This window comes from Thermobia domestica, chromosome 1 (genome assembly GCF_964235325.1).
Source record: "Thermobia domestica chromosome 1, izTheDome1.hap1.1, whole genome shotgun sequence".
NCBI classification, from domain to species: domain Eukaryota; kingdom Metazoa; phylum Arthropoda; class Insecta; order Zygentoma; family Lepismatidae; genus Thermobia; species Thermobia domestica.
In genome coordinates this window covers 295785889-295804902 of record NC_137454.1, presented here as the reverse complement: position 1 = coordinate 295804902, position 19014 = coordinate 295785889, and the positions used below count along the sequence as shown (strand labels likewise).

At 37.5% G+C, this 19014-nt stretch overlaps 1 protein-coding gene across 7 annotated transcripts in view; it reads right to left on the bottom strand.

The window, feature by feature from the left end:
* LOC145661522 (UBX domain-containing protein 11-like) overlaps positions 1-19014 on the bottom strand; it is a 136708-nt gene that overhangs the window by 74054 nt on the left and 43640 nt on the right. For all 7 annotated transcript variants that reach the window (XR_014126897.1, XR_014126898.1, XM_081726840.1 and 4 more), the window contains exon 5: positions 14780-14905. Coding sequence is in view for 5 of the 7 variants with exons in the window: in XM_081726840.1 (XP_081582966.1) it covers positions 14780-14905 (126 nt within the window). In the remaining 2 variants the exon portion in view is untranslated. The remainder of the gene's footprint in view (positions 1-14779; positions 14906-19014) is intronic.

The following is a 19014-nucleotide window of genomic DNA, read 5'->3' as shown; positions in this document are numbered from 1 at the left end:
TATAGATATGCGACAATAATTTTGGACATGAGCGTACTTTCAATTTTGTCAGGGAGCGGTGCGTACAAAATTGGTACGATTTATGTATTCTCACTTGAACTCCCTATGTCAGCATGAACTGTGTACAGCTGTGCAAATTGTTTCGAACAGCTCTTGAAAGTTCCATCAAAAAAGCACTGCTGGCTGTGCATCACAAGGGAAGTTCAGGAGAAAGCGTTCGCCTGTAGAGAAACGAAGCATGCCATTTGAAGTCCCAATTTATGCTAATTATAACAAGCTAATAAAATTCCTGTACGGTTCAGAGCGGTTTGAGATATTCAACTTGTAAGTTTATATGAGAAAATGAGGATATACGTATTTATACGCGTTAAATACAACATAATTAGTAACGAATATTGACATACGAATTGAAAGCTATCGGAAATAACAGAAAAAAAGTGTTTCGCAATAACTAACGGGTTTGTTAGATATAATTAGTCATTACATTCTTCACAATAATCATAGGTTAGAGATGAAAATTGATCACTGTTGTTCTTCTGTTTTATGAAGAAATGACGCAGGCAAAGCAAAATACTCCCTTGTACCATGAATATTTTATATGTGCAATTGTGTTGCATCCGTCAAGAGAACAGTTCGCAGAACTAAAGCAAAAAGCAAATTCGACAAGTGATTCAAAAGTTATAGGCTATAATTTGTTCGTAACCTGCCTTGCAGAACGCAAACTGAAACAATCCTATGTATCGCGGTGATCGGAAGTGATTCGTATGGACACGAAATTTATTTGATTGTTTCGTTGGTACATTATAACGTCCAGATGAAGAAGATTCATACTATGTACAAATCTCCTGCTATAATCTTTGATTGATCGGAATCAAAACACATCAAATGGTTGCACAAATCGTGTGCAATTCTTTGATATCTTCTCAACCATTAGGTCTTTGCCATCCGTCATGCAACTTGTAATGGACAATTTGTCTGTGAATGGACCCCAGTGATCAAGCAATAACAATTTCAAACCATCAGGCTTCTCCATGGGTGAGAATACTTAACGCATTGAAACGTGCATCCACTCATTTTCTCATATAAATTTCCAAGCTGAATATCTCGAAGAGTTCTCAACGTACAGGAGTTTTATTACCTGTTGTAATCAGCATGAATTGGTCCTTCAAATGACATGTCTATTTCTCTGCAGGCGAGTGCTTCTCCCAAACTTCCCTTGTCAGCTGGCTTCAGACCATCATATCCATTAAATAATACAATAAAACAATTAATATAAACAATGAAATGTGCAAATTGTACATATAACAGAAAAGACAATCCCTTTATAAACATCCAAGTGTATGTCGTTCCACTTAGTGAGCAATTTTGTAACTTATAGGATGCCACATAGATTTGCTGTGATGATTACTAAATTAATCCCTACTAAATTAATTAATAATCATAAATTTAGTATGAGAAATGAATTCCTCTCTTTCCAAATACAGTTTCTATCAGGCTCGTGGCAGTCAGCACGCCGTCGTGGCAGTCAGCACCTTCATATTTGCAATCAGCGACAGTCGTGGCAGTCAGCACCAATAATTGGCTGTGGCAGTCAGCACCCGTGGCAATCAGCACCTATCCCTTAAAAGTAGCTCTAAGTACCAGTTTATAACCCACCGCCCCCCCCAGAAGTCCGTCCTGGATCCGCCCCTGGCCTGCAGCTATTTATTTCTTTTCTTTTCTTTCTTTCTTTCTTTTTTTTTCTCTTTTTTTTAATTCCCGGCGGGAGCTCATGTGGTTCGGATTCCACGTTAATCAGTAGGTCCACGTCTCATATAGCCTCGCTGCTGAACGGGACGTTAAACTCAAAATCAACTCAACTCAACTCTTTTTTTTTTTTTTTTTGTTTGCTTGTTTTTGGTGAATGTCTCACTTTACTTGTACGTATCGTAAGGTGAGGTTACTAGCGCAAAAAAAAAGAAAAAAAAGTCTTGCACTTGAAGTGATGTAGAAAGAAAACGGAACTTAAAAAATGAAGACAACTAACGATGTACACTCATGTCCAAAATTATTGTCGCATGTCTATAACTGTCTTCTTGTAAGAATATAATTTGATAATGATTTTGCGGGGTACTTTTAATACTGATACTATGTGTATAATCGGGAAATGTATATTTGTGGTAAATTTCATAGGAAAAGAATTATAAATACGAAAATTAGAGTGAGTAAAACAAAATGTTGCTAATGGACAAGAAAGTTTTATTTTCGTTTTATTGTTCTTATTTACTGCTCTTTTGACATGAAATTTACCACATACATGTCTTTGCTGATTATACACATACTAACATTATAAGAAATACCGGGAGAATTCGTTGTCAAATTATATTCCTACAACAACATATTTATAGACATGCGACAATAATTTTGGACATGAGTGTACATTATATGATGATGAGTGTTCTGCCCGAAAGTAGGTCTTTAACCCGAATATCTCTTGGAAAGGTAAGCCCATGGTGGTTTGCCATTATCTTCTATGGGATTATGATGACGTCCAAAGGACGGGATCTATAGTTTAACGTGAGACACTTGCCGCTTGTGTCCCACAGGGAATTGAACCCAAGCACTGATTAGAATGCGACGAGCGTAACCACTCATTCCACCAGGGTCACTGTATAGTATGTAATTTGCATATTTTGCATATTTTTATATTTTTGTATTTTGTATATTTTACTATGAAACATGCTAATATAAGGCAGAGGTAATATTATCAATGATTATAATTCTGCTAGAGTAAAGCAGAAATATCAGGGCAGCAACAGTCCCTATTGGCGAAACTTTCCATTTCTCTCTGAAAAACCATATTTGCCCATCTCCTGTTAATGATGATAAGTAATCATATTCCATATAATACAATTTTCACAAATAAGAAAGAAAGTTCAATTAGCTTCAAATCATAATAGGCCAAAATTGTAATAATGGGTATAATGATAAATAACAACGTATGGAGATTAGAAGTTTGCCCCAGAAACTCCCTGATTTGACATCCGTTTCACCGTTCCAGGTTTCTAGGGGTGGCCACTGATTTATCAATGAAGACTGTAATACTTAGGGATGGGCACGAGCGAGTTTTCTTTGAAACTCGACTCAACTTGAAACAGATATCTTTGAGCTCGACTCGAAAACTCGGCTCGAAAAAATTCTTCCAACTCGACTCGAATTTGGGTCAAGTTTCGAGTCGAGTCGAGCCAATTTGAGCTAAACCCTGTGTAGTTCCAAGTACTCTCTTCAAATATCCTACATAGACAGTATAATTATCAATGTTGATGATGATTATACTACTACTACTACTACTACTACTACTACTAATTATTATTATTATTATAACACTGTGTATAACTATGAAAGGTAGGCGGTTTGGATTGAAATACTTAAAACTAGTTGACTGTCGATCTCGGTCTTCGAGGAGTCTTCAGGAGGGAAGGACATCGGTCACGAGGTTCTGGGTTTGAGTTCCGGAGGAACAAGTATTCGGGCTTGAGCCAAAAGTTGTTAAAACTCATAGAGCGTCGGCCAAACATGTTCATAGCTGCTCGGCCCGAGTTTAGGGTTGTCAACGGCTCGATGATTAGCATTAGATTTTTTGAAAAAGAAATCATGCAATTTGGGTGGACTTCAGCCTGAAAGTCTCAAACTCCGTAAATCTTTCACTAATTACGATTGGGATGATATTCTTGGGTATAAGGAATAACCCAGGCAAATCAGTTCACGGGGATTTTTTTCTGTTCCTGAGTTGGCATTTATGTGGGACATATGCTGAACTATTAGAATGCAGTCCCTATGCCGGTACCAGAAAATACATAATTTTCTTCACAAATATTGGTAATTCATACTTAGTATCGATACCCGTACCCTCGTTCTCATATCAATATTTGTAAACTGTATGCACTTTTATGTAGAAAGTAAAATGTATAAATTCTGAAGGGAAAACATTGCACAGAAACGTTATATTCGTATGTTAACATACTTTTTTGTATGTTGTGTAAAGTGACCCCAACTATGGGGTTACTTTTCACCAAAGTTTATATTTCAGTAACTATGGTCATACTGAATGTTTACTAATGAAATTATACGAATGTTTTCCACACATAGGGCTATCTAGCTATAATATGTTTTAAATACAGTGTTCTAAATCATTACGTTTCTAAGTTACATGCGATTTTCTTTAAAATTCCTTAAATCGTGTGCAAAGTAACCGTGTCTTACGGTACCTGCAAAAGAGAGAGGGGATGGGAAAAGAAACAGAATCGAAACGTAAGTTATTCAGTGTATGGATAATATGTAAATACAACCAATTTAAGCATGTGTCTTATTTTTTTCATCTTGTTGTTTACTATGTAGTCATTTAAGGGAAATAATGGACCCAATACAAAGTGTATGTTTCTGTGATATGAGACTTTTTATTGTATGCAAGTTCAGTATGTAAGCATTTTATTTAAAAATATACATGTTTACTTACCTAATTTCGTTTTGATTTTCAGAAGACGACTACAGTGGCGTCACTAGGCCTTATTTGGGGGGTTAAAGCCCGGAAATTTCTTCCAAGCTCCCCTCCCAAATCTCACACTGAAAATACGTTATATACTGAGAAATTTATTTCAAAAGTAAGATTCTAACACGCCATCAGTAGACTCATGATATATTGGGTTGTCTTCTTTTTGCTTCAACAAACAGCAACGCGTTCTGTATAGAGTTCTCAATGTGAAGTTCAGTCTTCGGCGAGCGACTACAGATACTTGTTGATGTGTTAGATTTAGCTGAGAAGAGCGATAGCTATTATGATTATGACGTAATCAGTGGCGTATTTAGGGGGACTTCCGGGCTTAACTTCCCCCCCCCTTCCCTCGCCCAAAAGCGAATTTCATTGTGTCCTTGATTGAAGATGATTCTAACATACTAAACGGAGTTTTTGGGTTGTTGGGGAGTATGCCCCCCAAACAAAATATTTTAGTGACGCCACTGTATTAGCATTTTTTGCGTGTGAAGTATTGTGATATACGTTTCTGAAATTGCATATGCTTTCTTACAATGGGAGACTAAAAAACAAATCTTCAGGAAACGCAACACAGCAGTTCTCATTACGAAGTCCCTTCATCTTTTTGACAAACTGAAGGCCTCTTTCACATTATCCGGCGATTTGCCGGATCCGGTTCCGGCTGTTTGCCGGATCCGGTTTCGGCCCCTATCATATTATCCGGCGTTTTGCCGTGGATGAAAAATATGCGAGCAGGGTTGCTGTGCAACTGAAGAAACAAAACTCAGTGACTCTTGTCGTGTTGTGGTGGTTGTAATGGACAGACGCAAAATGTGTTTTCTACTCGCCTTGTTAAGACACAGGCAGACAAAAAAATAAATAAAAAAAAACGTCAGAGACACATACGGGCCTGTTTGTTACCGAATGAGAGAACATACCACATACAGAAAAGATGTGCACTTTTTATTAGAGAAGCGGTATTTTGGAAGACATTTTTCTATAATGTTTCCACAATTGATAAACTTGGGCAAAATAGCGACCCGGTTCTGGATATTTAAAAGTACCGTTCCGGTATTCAACTGTTGTGACTGAGAAAATCAGGCTAAAGTCCTCTCGGGATAGTCAACCGTTGAGGTCTATCCGAGAATCTCAAGCCAACATTCAGCCACTGACCCCAAGACTGGTCTGTAGGCATTATTATTGTTATTACTAGCTGTTATGCCCGTTCTTCGCACGGGTCAGATAAAATATCAATGTAAACAAACTGAACAATGAGAGAAGAATTAAGAAACATTTCTAAAATTTGATACATTTTGTGTGAATATATATTTAACAACGTACGTGTTTTCATTGGGAAGGCCGATGGGGCTGAATTTGAACGTAAACACTATCGGGAGTATCAATATACATCTGAGCGACCTCGATAAACATGAATTCGACACAAATATTGGTCATTTTCTACTACTTTTACATGTACCGGTAAACGTCCCCTGAGACCCCTCCCTGGTTCGAATTGTGAAAAAATCGCCTCTGGTCTTCAGCCGATACCGCAAAAACTATGAATGTGACACTAACATCTGTCATTTTCTACTACTTTTACATAGAAAGTAAACGCCTCTGTGATCCTCTGGTTCCAATTTTGAAAAAACAACGCCTCTGCCTCCCAGTCGACGGGGGCTGTATTTGGAAGTCAACACCTTGGGAGAATCACCATTCATCTCAGCGACAGCGAAAACTATTGATTTGACACTAATATTGGTCATTTTCGATTATTTTTACATGTCTCGCAATTCTCCAGCCCGGTGACTCCCGGCCCGCATACAATGGTGGCTGAATTTGAAAATCATCGATAATGAAAGTATCACCATTTATCTCAGACCTCGAAAACTGTGAATTTCACACTAATATCGGTCATTGTGGATTATTTTTTACATGTCTCGGTGATCTCCTGGCCCAAGTTCCTTAGCTGATGGGGACTAATTTTGAAAGTAAACGCTATCTTGAGTTTCACCATTGAGCTCAGTGACCCCGAAAGCTATGGATTTGACATTAATATCGGTCATTTTCGATTATTTTTACATGTCTCGAAATTCCTCCCCCCCCCCCTCTAGTGATCCCCGGCCCGCATACAAATGGTGGCTGAAGTCATCGCTAATGGTAGTGTTACCATTGATCTCAGCGACCGCGAAAACTATGGATTTGACACTAATATCGGTCATTTTCTACTACTTTTACATGTCCTGGTAAACGCCCCCCCTGAGACCTCCTGGTTCGAATTTTGAAAAAAAAAAAAAAAAAACGCATCGGTTTGATCAGGAGCCTGGACCAATGTACCCGTGACCAAATTTTGGTAACTTTCGGTCCACTTGTATGGTCCCTAGGCCGCACAAAGACAGACAGACACATAAACTCTTTATTTTATTATTATTATTATTATTATTATTATTATTATTATTATTATTATTATTATTATTATTATATTTCGGGTTTATTCTTTTGTTTTAAGCGTTCCGACTATTGACTCAAGTCTCTTTAAAGCACTGCCCTAGTCTCTGAATTCAGAGGACTATTCAAGAAATTACAGCCAGATAATTATAAAATATATAAAGTACGGTATATATATCAAATATCATATCATGAATTCTCTCTTGCTTTGCGTAGCAAAATAGTACATAAATATATAGCAAAAGAATGTATTGCTGAAATATTTGATAGTGTATATTTCAACTTTGGGTCACCGCAAATTTATAGGTCATTTGTCCAGTGCTACACGGACATCTCCCAATCTTCTATTACATAGAAAAATAATAATTTATATTGATTTCGACACTTGGGTAGTATTGGTCGTTTTCAATTTTACATGTCATCTTTCCCCATATGTTGTATATACAGGTTTGGTTAATTACTCCAGATGTACTGGGCTAGAACATAACCACATACACAAACACACTCCACATAACACACAAAACCACACGCTCCCATATTATAGCAGCCACTTTCTGCTCTTTCCTGGCAACACTTGCTTCCTCCCCCAACACCCATCCGGTAGTTTGCCGCGTATATGTGAAGAGCGTCATTGCTTGTAATGTCCCGCTTGGCTACACACGGCGATTTGCCGCGCCGGATTCTAGCAGGGAGATCCGGCTGTTTTTGCTCGCCGGATGAATGTCCGGCGACCGCCGCACATATGTGAAGAGCTTCATTGCTTGCAATGTCTTTCTACCTCGTCCGGCAATTCGCCGGAACCGGATCCGGCAAATCGCCGGATAATGTGAAGTGAATATAAATATAAGATTGCTGAGAAAGAAGTATTTCATGAAGCATTTTTAAGAAAAATAACTATCAAGGAAAGAAGGGAATAAAGAAAGAAAAAAATTGCGTGCTTGTACGAGTATCTGAATGAATCGATGAAGTACAAGAATGTGCATTTCCGCAACGATAAAAGTGAAACAAATAAACATGACTATGATAACAAAAATATGAAAGCGTAGAGCAGCAACAATATTCTCCCCCCCCCCCCTTCCCTCGCCCAAAAGCGAATTTCATTGTGTCCTTGATTGAAGATGATTCTAAAATACTAAACGGAGTTTTTGGGTTGTTGGGGAGTATGCCCCCCAAACAAAATATTTTAGTGACGCCACTGTATTAGCATTTTTTGAGTGTGAAGTATTGTGATATACGTTTCTGAAATTGCATATGCTTTCTTACAATGGGAGACTAAAAAACAAATCTTCAGGAAACGCAACACAGCAGTTCTCATTACGAAGTCCCTTCATCTTTTTGACAAACTGAAAGGTCTCCTCCACAGCTGGAAACCGTGTCAATGGACTGTGGAGTGCGGGAATAATTTTACTATCTGTTCGGCAGGTATCAAAAGTCTGCGCGCGCGTTTCTAAGAAGAACCTGTGTTCACACGTTGTGAGTGTGTGTGTGTGTGTATTTGTGTGTGTGTGGTATGTCGCTTATTCATATCTCTAGCGCTGTTGCAGAGTACAGGGTAGTTTCGAAGTCGACTACAATGCAACTTCATTGCCATTCAAGCATCGCGGAAGTATTGCAGTAAACTGTCCCAGAAGTATAGGATTCATCGTTTATGCTGAGATCAGTGTCTGTAGGAATGTCAGGAAGATTCACTATGATTGTTTTCAATCAGTGAAAAGTTTTAAAGAAAACTTATAACCGAAATTTACACGTTTATTGATGAGAACTATTTTGGGCGGAATTTCAAGGTTACCATATCTGATATGAAAGAATTGTCTAAAGGAAAAAAAATAATTCGACAAGAATGTTAACGTTCTGTACGAAATCTGCAAGAAGAACAGTAAGAAATTTGTAGTATCTTTTGTGTGAATACGTCACCTATGAAAATGTGGTAGAATTTTCCTAACAAATGACAAAACAAGAGGAAAATGTGTAAGTACCGATAACGATATTTAATGCAAAGTGGAAACACTACAGGACGAGTTCGACTGACAGACGAATGGCCACACCTACACTACCCTTCTCCCCGCTCCCAGAACACTGAAATCTGACATGCTCGAGAAGTAGTGAGGGCTCTTAAGACGAAATATATTGTTTTATATATATTTATTTCATGCAGGGAAAAGCAGTCCTATATATTTTAAACTATACCGCTGAACTAAGATTGAAGAATATTTCCACTAATGAACATTTTTAATTTGAAATTAAGTACTTACAAAAGACGTGCCTGCAGTTCAACTGTGTATTGTTGCACAATGGGTTACAAGATACATTTCCAAATGATCAGAAGTAAAATTTTGTCGGCGATCGGATAAAATATTCTTGCATGCAGAGAATTGCCTCTCCACATCACATGAGATAACAGGAGCGTATTTTAACAGAGGGATGTACTTGGAAGAAATATCTGCAGGGAGGTTCTTGTTTCACCACTGAGAATCTCACACACTGCCAATAGGCTGTCGTAACCGGGGTTTCTTTCCAGCACTGCATTTAGTTTCTTTCGAACTTCTTCCCTTACATCTCCACACACACTTTGCAGCAGTCTCTTTGCATCATCTATGATTTCCATGGATTCCGGAAGAGGTCGCCCAACAGTCTCTAGCTTTTTAATGCTTGTAGGTAGCCAACCAAAATTGCTGTCTATGTATGAGATATCACACGCTACTTTTGAGTCATTAGACAGTTTCTGAGCAATGCCAACTGACACAGCAGACTCCGATGGAAATGAATGAACAACAGGCTTATTTTTTTGAAAATGTTCATTGTAGAAATGTACTGCCTGTATCCAAGTGCCCCATCGTGTTAACACAGGCTTCGGAGGAAGTGGCACGTCTGGCAGTTGATCTCTGTAAACTTGAACACGTTGTGGCGCCTTAACAAACGTTTTTTCGTGGAAGAAACTAGTTGATTTACTTCGCAAAAGTTGTCTCTCACCTCTTCAGCAACACGCTGAAGAGCATGGGCCATACAGGTGAAATGAATTAAGTGAGGGTAAAAAACTGTAAGTGCTCTAGTCGCTTTTAACATGTACGCTGCACTGCCTGTAGAGAAAACAAGGACTTTTTCTTCCTGAACTCCTCCCGGCCACAACACTTTAAGACCATCGTTTACAAAGTGAGCAATCGTGGAATGATTCGTGCGTTCCAGCATTTTACTCGCAATAAGATAGGATTTAGATGGAGCATCTTAACTTTCCAATCAGTAAATTTGTTTTAACAAAAGAGACACTGACCAAAGCTTAAAACCCACTTTATTTTAAATTATAATTTGTAACTGTTTCGGATATCTAGCATATCCTTCTTCAGACACTATCGAAATTAATGAAAATACAGACATATATATAAATGTTGTTATAACAAAGTTTAAATTCTTTAACCGTCATCTTTAATTTAATTTTATTTAGATTTAACCGTAATCTAAAATGACGGTTAAAGAATTTAAACTTTGTTATAACAACATTTATATATATATGTCTGTATTTTCATTAACTTTGATAGTGTCTGAAGAAGGATATGCTAGATATCCGAAACAGTTACAAATTATAATTTAAAATAAAGTGGGTTTTAAGCTTTGGTCAGTGTCTCTTTTGTTAAAACAATCAATCCAAAGCCATGAATAGTCTTACAGTAAATTTGATACATAACGTCCCAAAACGTCTGTTGTTTCGTCCACAGAAATCCAAATATATGAACTACCTGACTCCCCTAATGGTATCTATAGCTTCCCTATAACAAACTTCGAGATAACACTTTCGAAGAGTAGATTCGTCAGGAATTCGACGCCCGCAGTACTTCTCCAGAAAAGCACGGTATTTTGGCACTTTAACTTTGTTTAAAGGAATGTTTGCTGCTATCATTGCTTGGCACAAGTCTTTGAAAAACTCATTCACTGAAGTATCTTGATGCATTTGTGTCAAGAGTACTTGTTTTTTTGCAGTTCGCAAATTTTTATTTCTCGCATGGAGTGCACTTCGTACATGTTGTTCTAACTGAAATTTCATTGAACATCCATTTTTTTTTTTCACACACATGGCACAACACCACTTTACCGTCCGCAGTAAACGCATCATCGATAGTTACCCACGACCGCAATTTCGCGGTTAAAGTTGAGGCAACCGGAGCCATTTCTAACTTCGACGGTCAATACAGAACACATGCGTTTTGCAACTGCAATACTAGAGTACTGTCCTGTCATTCAGTTGAACAAGCGAAGTTCTTTGAAAGTTTAGGTTACCTGCTATGATATTGCCATTGTCGCCAGCTTCTTGGGACGAACTCTTGCAGTAAATTCCTGCAAGCACACTAGCATACAGTTTTAACTTTAATTGCAGGATTTGTTTTCATCTTTTTTTCCCGTCCGACCTCCGATAACAATCAAATAGACTTCATTTTAGGAATTTCCTGGCCAGTCGCCTGTCAGGCACGTGATCTGTCTTCCTCCACAGTTAAGAATAAACGTCGCTGCTAATGTACCCCGGAGGGAGGATGTTTACTTGTTTCTTCTTATATTTCTTTTGTTATCGGCGAAAATTCTGCGAAACATGGTTTGACAAATGACAAAAAAAGAGAGATATATTTCTCTTTCGATAAGAAACGAAAAGATAGACATGACAAAACTGAATCTAGATGCAAGCCTTGCACAGTTGAAGAGTTTATTTTTTTTAATTTTAAATTAAAATTTCAGTAAACGTAAAATTTTAAGACAGTTGGTCAAAATAAGTAAAAATATGTAATATGAAACTTGAGTTGAAGCACCCTACAGGTGTGAATCACAAACATTTAAGGATTTGACGAACCTACATATGAAGGAAAAAATATGTAATTACATACAAATCCGGACATTACTTATTAGTTTGAAGCTTTATTGGTTTGTGAAAAAATACGTTTCACTTCCAATCAAAGGTTTTTACAAGGAACATGAATGAAGAAATATTTTTTCATGGAATAAGAAATGCATTGAAGGGTATAGATTTTTACCATAAAATTATCTAAGCTTTAACTACTGACGAACGCTGACAGCTACTGTTTCACACAAACGATATTTTCGCATGAAACAAGGTATTTCTTGTTGTATGGTGTCACTGTATCGCTATTTCGACGTTGTATTTTTTCTAACTTTGTGATACGTGTTGCTATCAGCCATTATTTTTCCTTATTTAATAATTTCCTTGTTCCTGCGTGAATTCGAACCTCCGGTCTTTGGCTCTATCAGTTCCTTTTTTCCTTTTATTTTATCACTGGACTAAATATCCAGTTACTATTAGGGCTCGTTTGCTGGCTTACATTACAGCACCATTCAAGAAATTTGCTATTTGCATATTTCGATTGAAAATTTCCCCCACGTGCTTCATACACCCTCCATTCCAAAAGAAACCGAACTTTTGAAAACAAATAGTACCACTAGTGCCATCTGTTGTAATATTTTACCGGTAGATGGCGTAGTCCCTCATTGACGACTGGTATAAATGTCATGACATTTGGATGCATGGCAACAAAGTTATTGCGTTTCAACTGTCAGTGTGTTGTGTACATCGGACGGAAAATGAGTTTCAAACAACGAGCTGCAATTGAGTTTTGTGTTAAACTGGGTAAAACTTTTAGTGAAACGCACCAAATGCTACAAAATGCATATGGTGATGAGTGTCTATCCCGTACGCAAGTTTACGAGTGCTTGAGGCGATTCAAATCGGGTAGAGAGACGCTGGATGATGACGAAAGATCAGGCCGTCCCAGAACCGGATTATCGGAAGAAAACATCGAAAAAGTGCGTGAATTCATCAAACATAACAAAAAACGTCGGTGAAAGTTATTGAAATGGAATTAGGCATTCCTCAAACAACTGCATACCGCATTTTGACCGAAGTTTTGGGCCTTAAGAAGGTTAATTCGCGGTTTGTACCACACAAACTCACCGAAGACCAAAAAGTTGATCGAATTGCGCATTGCAAAGACATCGTTAAAAGTGCTCGGCAGGATCGAAACTTCTTGAAATCGATTGTAACTGGTGACGAGACGTGGTGTTTTGAATATGAGCCCGAAACAAAGCGGCAAAGTGCTGAATGGAGAGCGCCGGATGAAGGAACACCCAAAAAAAAGTCGCTTGGTGAAGTCAAAAGTTAAGGTGATGCTGATTTGTTTTTACGATTCAAAAGGAATTATCCACAAAGAATTTGTTCAGCCCGGCCAGACAGTCACTGGAGAGTTTTACTTGGGCGTCATGAAGCGTTTGCTAGCAAGAATTCGTCGTATTCGGCCCGAATAACGCGAAATCGGCAGTTGGACTCTTTTGGACGATAATGCACCATCACATCGTTCGCGACTTGTAACTGAATTTTTGGTCAAAAATCACATTACTCGGTTGCATCATCCGCCCTATTCGCCAGATCTCGCTCCGTGCGATTTCTATCTGTTCCCGGAACTGCATTTGGCGATGAAAGGAAAGTGGCACGCATCGATTGATGCCATTGAGAAGGCGACGACCGCCGTCCTAAAGACCATTCCAATAAAGGACATGGAGAAGTCGTTTGACAACTTGTTGGAGCGTGCAAATATGTGTATCGATGCAGGAGGGGAATACATTGATTAATAAAAATGATTTGTTTCAAAATGCACATTGCTTTTTTGTTTTTTTAAAACGTTCCGTTTCTTTTGGAATGGAGGGTGTATATACGTAAATCAATGTCTAGAACAAATGTTCAGATGCTGAAGCTAATATTTATAATACTTTCATGACAGAAACAAACTAGATAAGATCTGAAAAAATATTTCTCATGTGGATCTAAATCCATGATAGCCCTCCTGTTCGGAGTGAGATTTCAAGGTTCAGCGTTCAGGAGTAAGAATTTTCTCTAAATTCCCTTGTAACAGTGTTGATAGTTGAAGAAAGTTAGTCCATATTTAAGCTATTTGTTCTACTTTAATTATTTTATGCTATTATTGAACAAAATAATGTTCCCTTCTATTGAAACCTTCAAACATTTCGAATATATAAAGAAAGCTGAGCTATTTTTGATAGAACACCGTTTCCAGGATACGCGACTTTTTCTTTCTTTCTTTCTTCACATAGTTGTACTTCTGATTACATCCCCTTATCGGCCTCACTTGCGTTGATGAGAGGCCTTCAAAATTCGGACGTTTCTGATACTGTAACGCCAATAGTTTGCACCACTGAACAGTAAGTGTAGTTACTGTATGATTTCGTTTAGCATATAGACTTCAAATATGTAAAACTGGTAACACTTTTGAACTGGTTGTACTACAAGGTATGTCAAACAATGTCCTCCTGCCAATACCTACATGATGAAAAATTTCAGCTTAATTGTCTATTAGTTTTTAAAAGTTAGAAGAGCGTTTCAAAATATATCGTCCATCCTGTATATATAGTTCTCTCTAAATGTTAGTTATAGACACCTTATATTTTATTAGTATTGCCCAAATGAATTGACAAACAGTGAATTACATTTTCCCTACGGCAAAAGGAAATTAATTACAATTAGCCAATTGTTCTCAAGTTATTTACGGAAAAATGTATAAGGTTTTACTGGTGGGTTAAAGTAGACCAATATTACAAATAATCATTACCTGTGTGGAAATCACGAAATATACTCATATATGTTTTACATTTCCTCAATCTTGAAGTTCTACAACTCTGAATGCTAGTAACTTGGCTACACACCGCACCAAGTCACTTTATTCTCGAACAGTGAATACGATAATAGAAGTTCCAGTATTGAACTTAGAATATTTAAAGAAAATCGAATATGCCATACAAATTTATTAATTAAATTACCTCCATTTCTACAACTTGTTTCTCCAGGTTTTCGCATTTAGATATTAACTGCTGATATTCATGGTCTTCAGGGCCTTCCACACTATAATTAGAAAGTTCTCCCTTTTTCGCTTCTAGAAGAGATAACTGAAAATAGAAATAAACTAGCTGAACACTTAAATATATTTAACTTTGCGATAACAATAAACATAGATACAGATGGTCGCATAGTTCATTATAACATAAAAATATTAGCATCATATAATTAAGTAAATAATTTGCGCAGTTGAAATGACAATGTTTTTAAACAAAATAACTTAAGTTATTTGATACATAATAATCAAAATTAATGTTTTAATAAGCTTAAAACCACAAATCTTGTTGTCAAAATTAACTGAACCAAGAAAAAAAATTAATAAAAAGCATGCCACCCATTTTACACCGGACACTGTGACAAACGACAGTATGAAGGTATGATACTGGGATTCATATTTGCACGACCTTGGCATAGATGTGATGAGATCAGCACCATGCTCTAATCACCTTTATCCCTAGGTAATTTGATAGACTCAGCTGAAAATGGACAAGGGTAGAACGTCCCACCGGGGATCGAACTCGATGCATCCGACTGGTAGGTAGACACCTTACTGCTCCTCTACTGTGGCTCTAGAAATTTTAATTAGTAATATTTTATTTACTTTACGTTCCACTCTCAGTTATATCCAGTAGACTAACGGAAACTGAGATCTCAATGTTATGTTGTATTAGTTTTAACGTCCCAGAATCCGATTATTTAGCTACAGCGATGGAGTCGGTGAGATAGAAATGAATGAGAATAGAAAACCTATGGGAAGCAATGGAGGTACCACGCAAAAGTATTTGTTTACCACCACACCTGAATATCAATTTTCAACATCATACATCATGATGCAACAAGAAAGCGAAAATTTACAATAGAAAGGAATAGTTGAAGAAACTGATTGCTATTCATTTTCCGTAACTACACTAACTACTACAAGGTATTTGCTGATGGATGATATAGGAGACACACAAATAAATAATCACTTACTTTTGTATTCTGTGGCAGATTTCATAATTATTCGTACATAATATCGGTCTGCTCTGAGACCTTCCCCAACATCAACACCGGTTGCAGAACTGTATCTTTTACAAAACCATGGTTGAAGGATATTGTCCTGGAAAATTATTATTTAAAAAAAGCCAGAATTACCTGAAAATCAATTACCGATATGTTACTTATTGCTTTCCTGCTTCTTCACTTTGAAAACCTCATGCAAGTCCCTCTATCTGAATAGTTCGTTGTTTCTATTGAATTCCTGTTAATTTTGTCTTCTTAAAAATTAACAACTCGAAACAAGAATATATTGTTAGGTATATATATATATATATATATATATATATATACAAGGTCAGTCCTTAAAGTAGTAGGGCTGATTTCTTTTTCTTTTCTTTTTACAGACTGATGGTGGTTACTCCACTTGTTGTTGGTTGAGGTGGGTCTAAGGAAAGACAGGAAGCAGTACCAGTCGGCTGCCAGCCATAGCAGGGTAAAGATCGTTCGTCATCGTAACCTCTGCGAGTGACCCTCGTCACGCTGCGTCATGGCCAATCTTTTGGAACAGCGTTACGCCATCAAATTTTGCGTGAAGCTCGGTAAAACTGGGAAAGAGACTCATGAAATGACCAAGACGGCAAACGGTGATAACGCCATTGGAAGATCGAGTGTGTTTGAGTGGCACAAGCTGTTTAGGGAGGAGAGAGAAGTTGAAGACGCTGCACGGTCAGGACGACCTTCGAGCTCCAAAACGGAAAAAAATGTTGCAAGAGTGAAGAATTTGCTGGACAGTGACCGAAGATTGACTGTTCGCATGATTGCCGATGAACTTGGCATTGCTAAAACCCAAGTTCACGAAATTGTGCACGAACAATTGCAAATGAGGAAAATTTGTGCAAAGTTGGTGCCGCGAGTGCTGACAGGCGAGCAAAAGGACGTTCGCAAACGGATCTGCCAGAACCTTCTCGAAGAAGTGAGTGAAAATCCAAACTTGTCATTGTGGTGACTGGGGACGAGACGTGGACGTCTGAGTATGACCCTGCGACCAAACGTCAAAGCGCGGAATGGTACACCCGAAATTCCCCACGCCTTAAAAAGGAGCGCATGACGAAATCGAAAGCATGATCCACAGGGGATTTCTTCCACACGGACAGACTGTCAATGCAGTTTTTTATCTCCAGGTCCTGGAACGGCTGAGGAAACGCATCGTCCGCGTCCGCCCAGCCATCGCCAACTCCTGGCGACTGCATCATGACAATGCGCCGAGTCACACAGCCTTCCGAGTGGTGGTGTATCTGGCCCAACATAACATTACAACCTTGTCTCAGCCACCCTACAGTCCCGACTTTGCCCCACCATACTTTTTCCTCTTCCCCAGCTTCAAAACCACCCTGAAAGGGCATCATCACGGCTCGGTGGAAGCATTACAACAGGCTGTGACGAGGCAGCTTAACAGCATTCCAGTTTCCGCCTTCCAGGAAGCGTATGAAAACTGGAAATCCTGCTGGCAGCGGTGTGTGGATGTAGGAGGATCATATTTTGAAGAATATTAAGCGTGTTACTTCTGTCAATATCTTATTTTTAATTGACTCAGTCCTACTACTTTAAGGACTGACCCTGTATATATATATATATATATATATATATATATATATATATATATACAGCAAATAATTTATTTTACATATGTTATGTCTGTTAAAAGTAAATTCGTGACATGAAACAAGTGTTTTTAAGTATTTATAAAAAATTGAAGTAAAAACTTATAGTAGTTTTTAAGACAAGAAACAAACTTAACAGGAATTCGATAGAGAGACAGCTGTTTTTCTTCATTTATATTGAAGGATTTGCAAACATTTTAACGATGACTTTCTCAAAATGAAGAAGTAGGAGAATAATAAGTAATACACTAATAATGGCTTTTCAGATAATTTTGTTTAATATTATACGTATATCAGGGCAACAGCTTTCAACGATGAGTATGTAAAAAATCGAGTTTTGTAACTACTATTGGATCGAGGAAGGTCTCAGGGCACACTGATATTATGCACCAATAATCAGGAAACTAGTCACCGGATAAAGAGGTACGCTATTGTTTACTACGAAGTACTTTCAAATAAAATGTACTGCAATACTATCAGAATATGCAAAAATATCTTGCCAACAAAGAATGGATTGGTTTAACAAGAAATATTTTAGGAATATACTATCCATTGCAATGCATTTCTCTAAATCTCTGTTTGCACAACCAGTGTGTACTAAGCAAAACCGATACGAAGGGGTTAAAATGAAAGCAACAGTTCGGATTTCCTACATTGGCATTTTTTTAAAGCACAAATCTACCTGCATTTAGTGTCATCATACTTATACCTAACGCAAATAACTGATCAGTGAAGACTGTTTCAGCTTTATAAAAAACGATTCGAATAATAATTACTAGCAGATGTTCTCGGGTACATTTGCAATAAAAAGTTCACTTACCTTGCACCAGCAACTATTGTGTTTTGTTTAGAAATCCGTATCTTTAATATTTCACCCTTTTCTCTGGAGTTTTGATCACTAGCAATCATTCGAAAGCTAGAAGACACTAATTAAAGATTATTTTTATTACTTTGTCTGGAACAAAAATGATGTTCAATTAGTGTCTTCTATCTTTCGAAGTGACTGCTCATGATCAAAACTCCAGAGCTGGCTGAAATAGTGAAGATATGGATTCCTGCAAAACACTAACTGCGAATATCAGTTTTTTTTTTTTTTTTAATAATCCTTTTTTTCTTTTTAGAGAAACTAAAATACAATTTGTTAATAGGGGATAGACCACAAAGAAGTACCCCTGCTCCGCTCTACCATATATTTGTATATATTACTAATTATTGGGGTATCAGTGAATTCTCTTATGATCACTGTTGTGCTCTTATCGCGCACATTCATTATTGTTGGCATCAGATGTATTCTGTATACTGAGAAGGTATGCTTTACATCACATGAAGTGACAGAAATGTACCCATAGTTTGCTCTATTTCTGCAACTGGAAAACTAATAAATAAATAAATAAAATAAGAAAAAAATGTTCTTTGTGAAACAAAAATAATTGTGCGAAGTTATGTGCGGATTGATTAAAGAACTGCAAGTGGCCTTCGCTGGTAAGTATTCACCAAACAAGATTAAACTCTGCATTCAG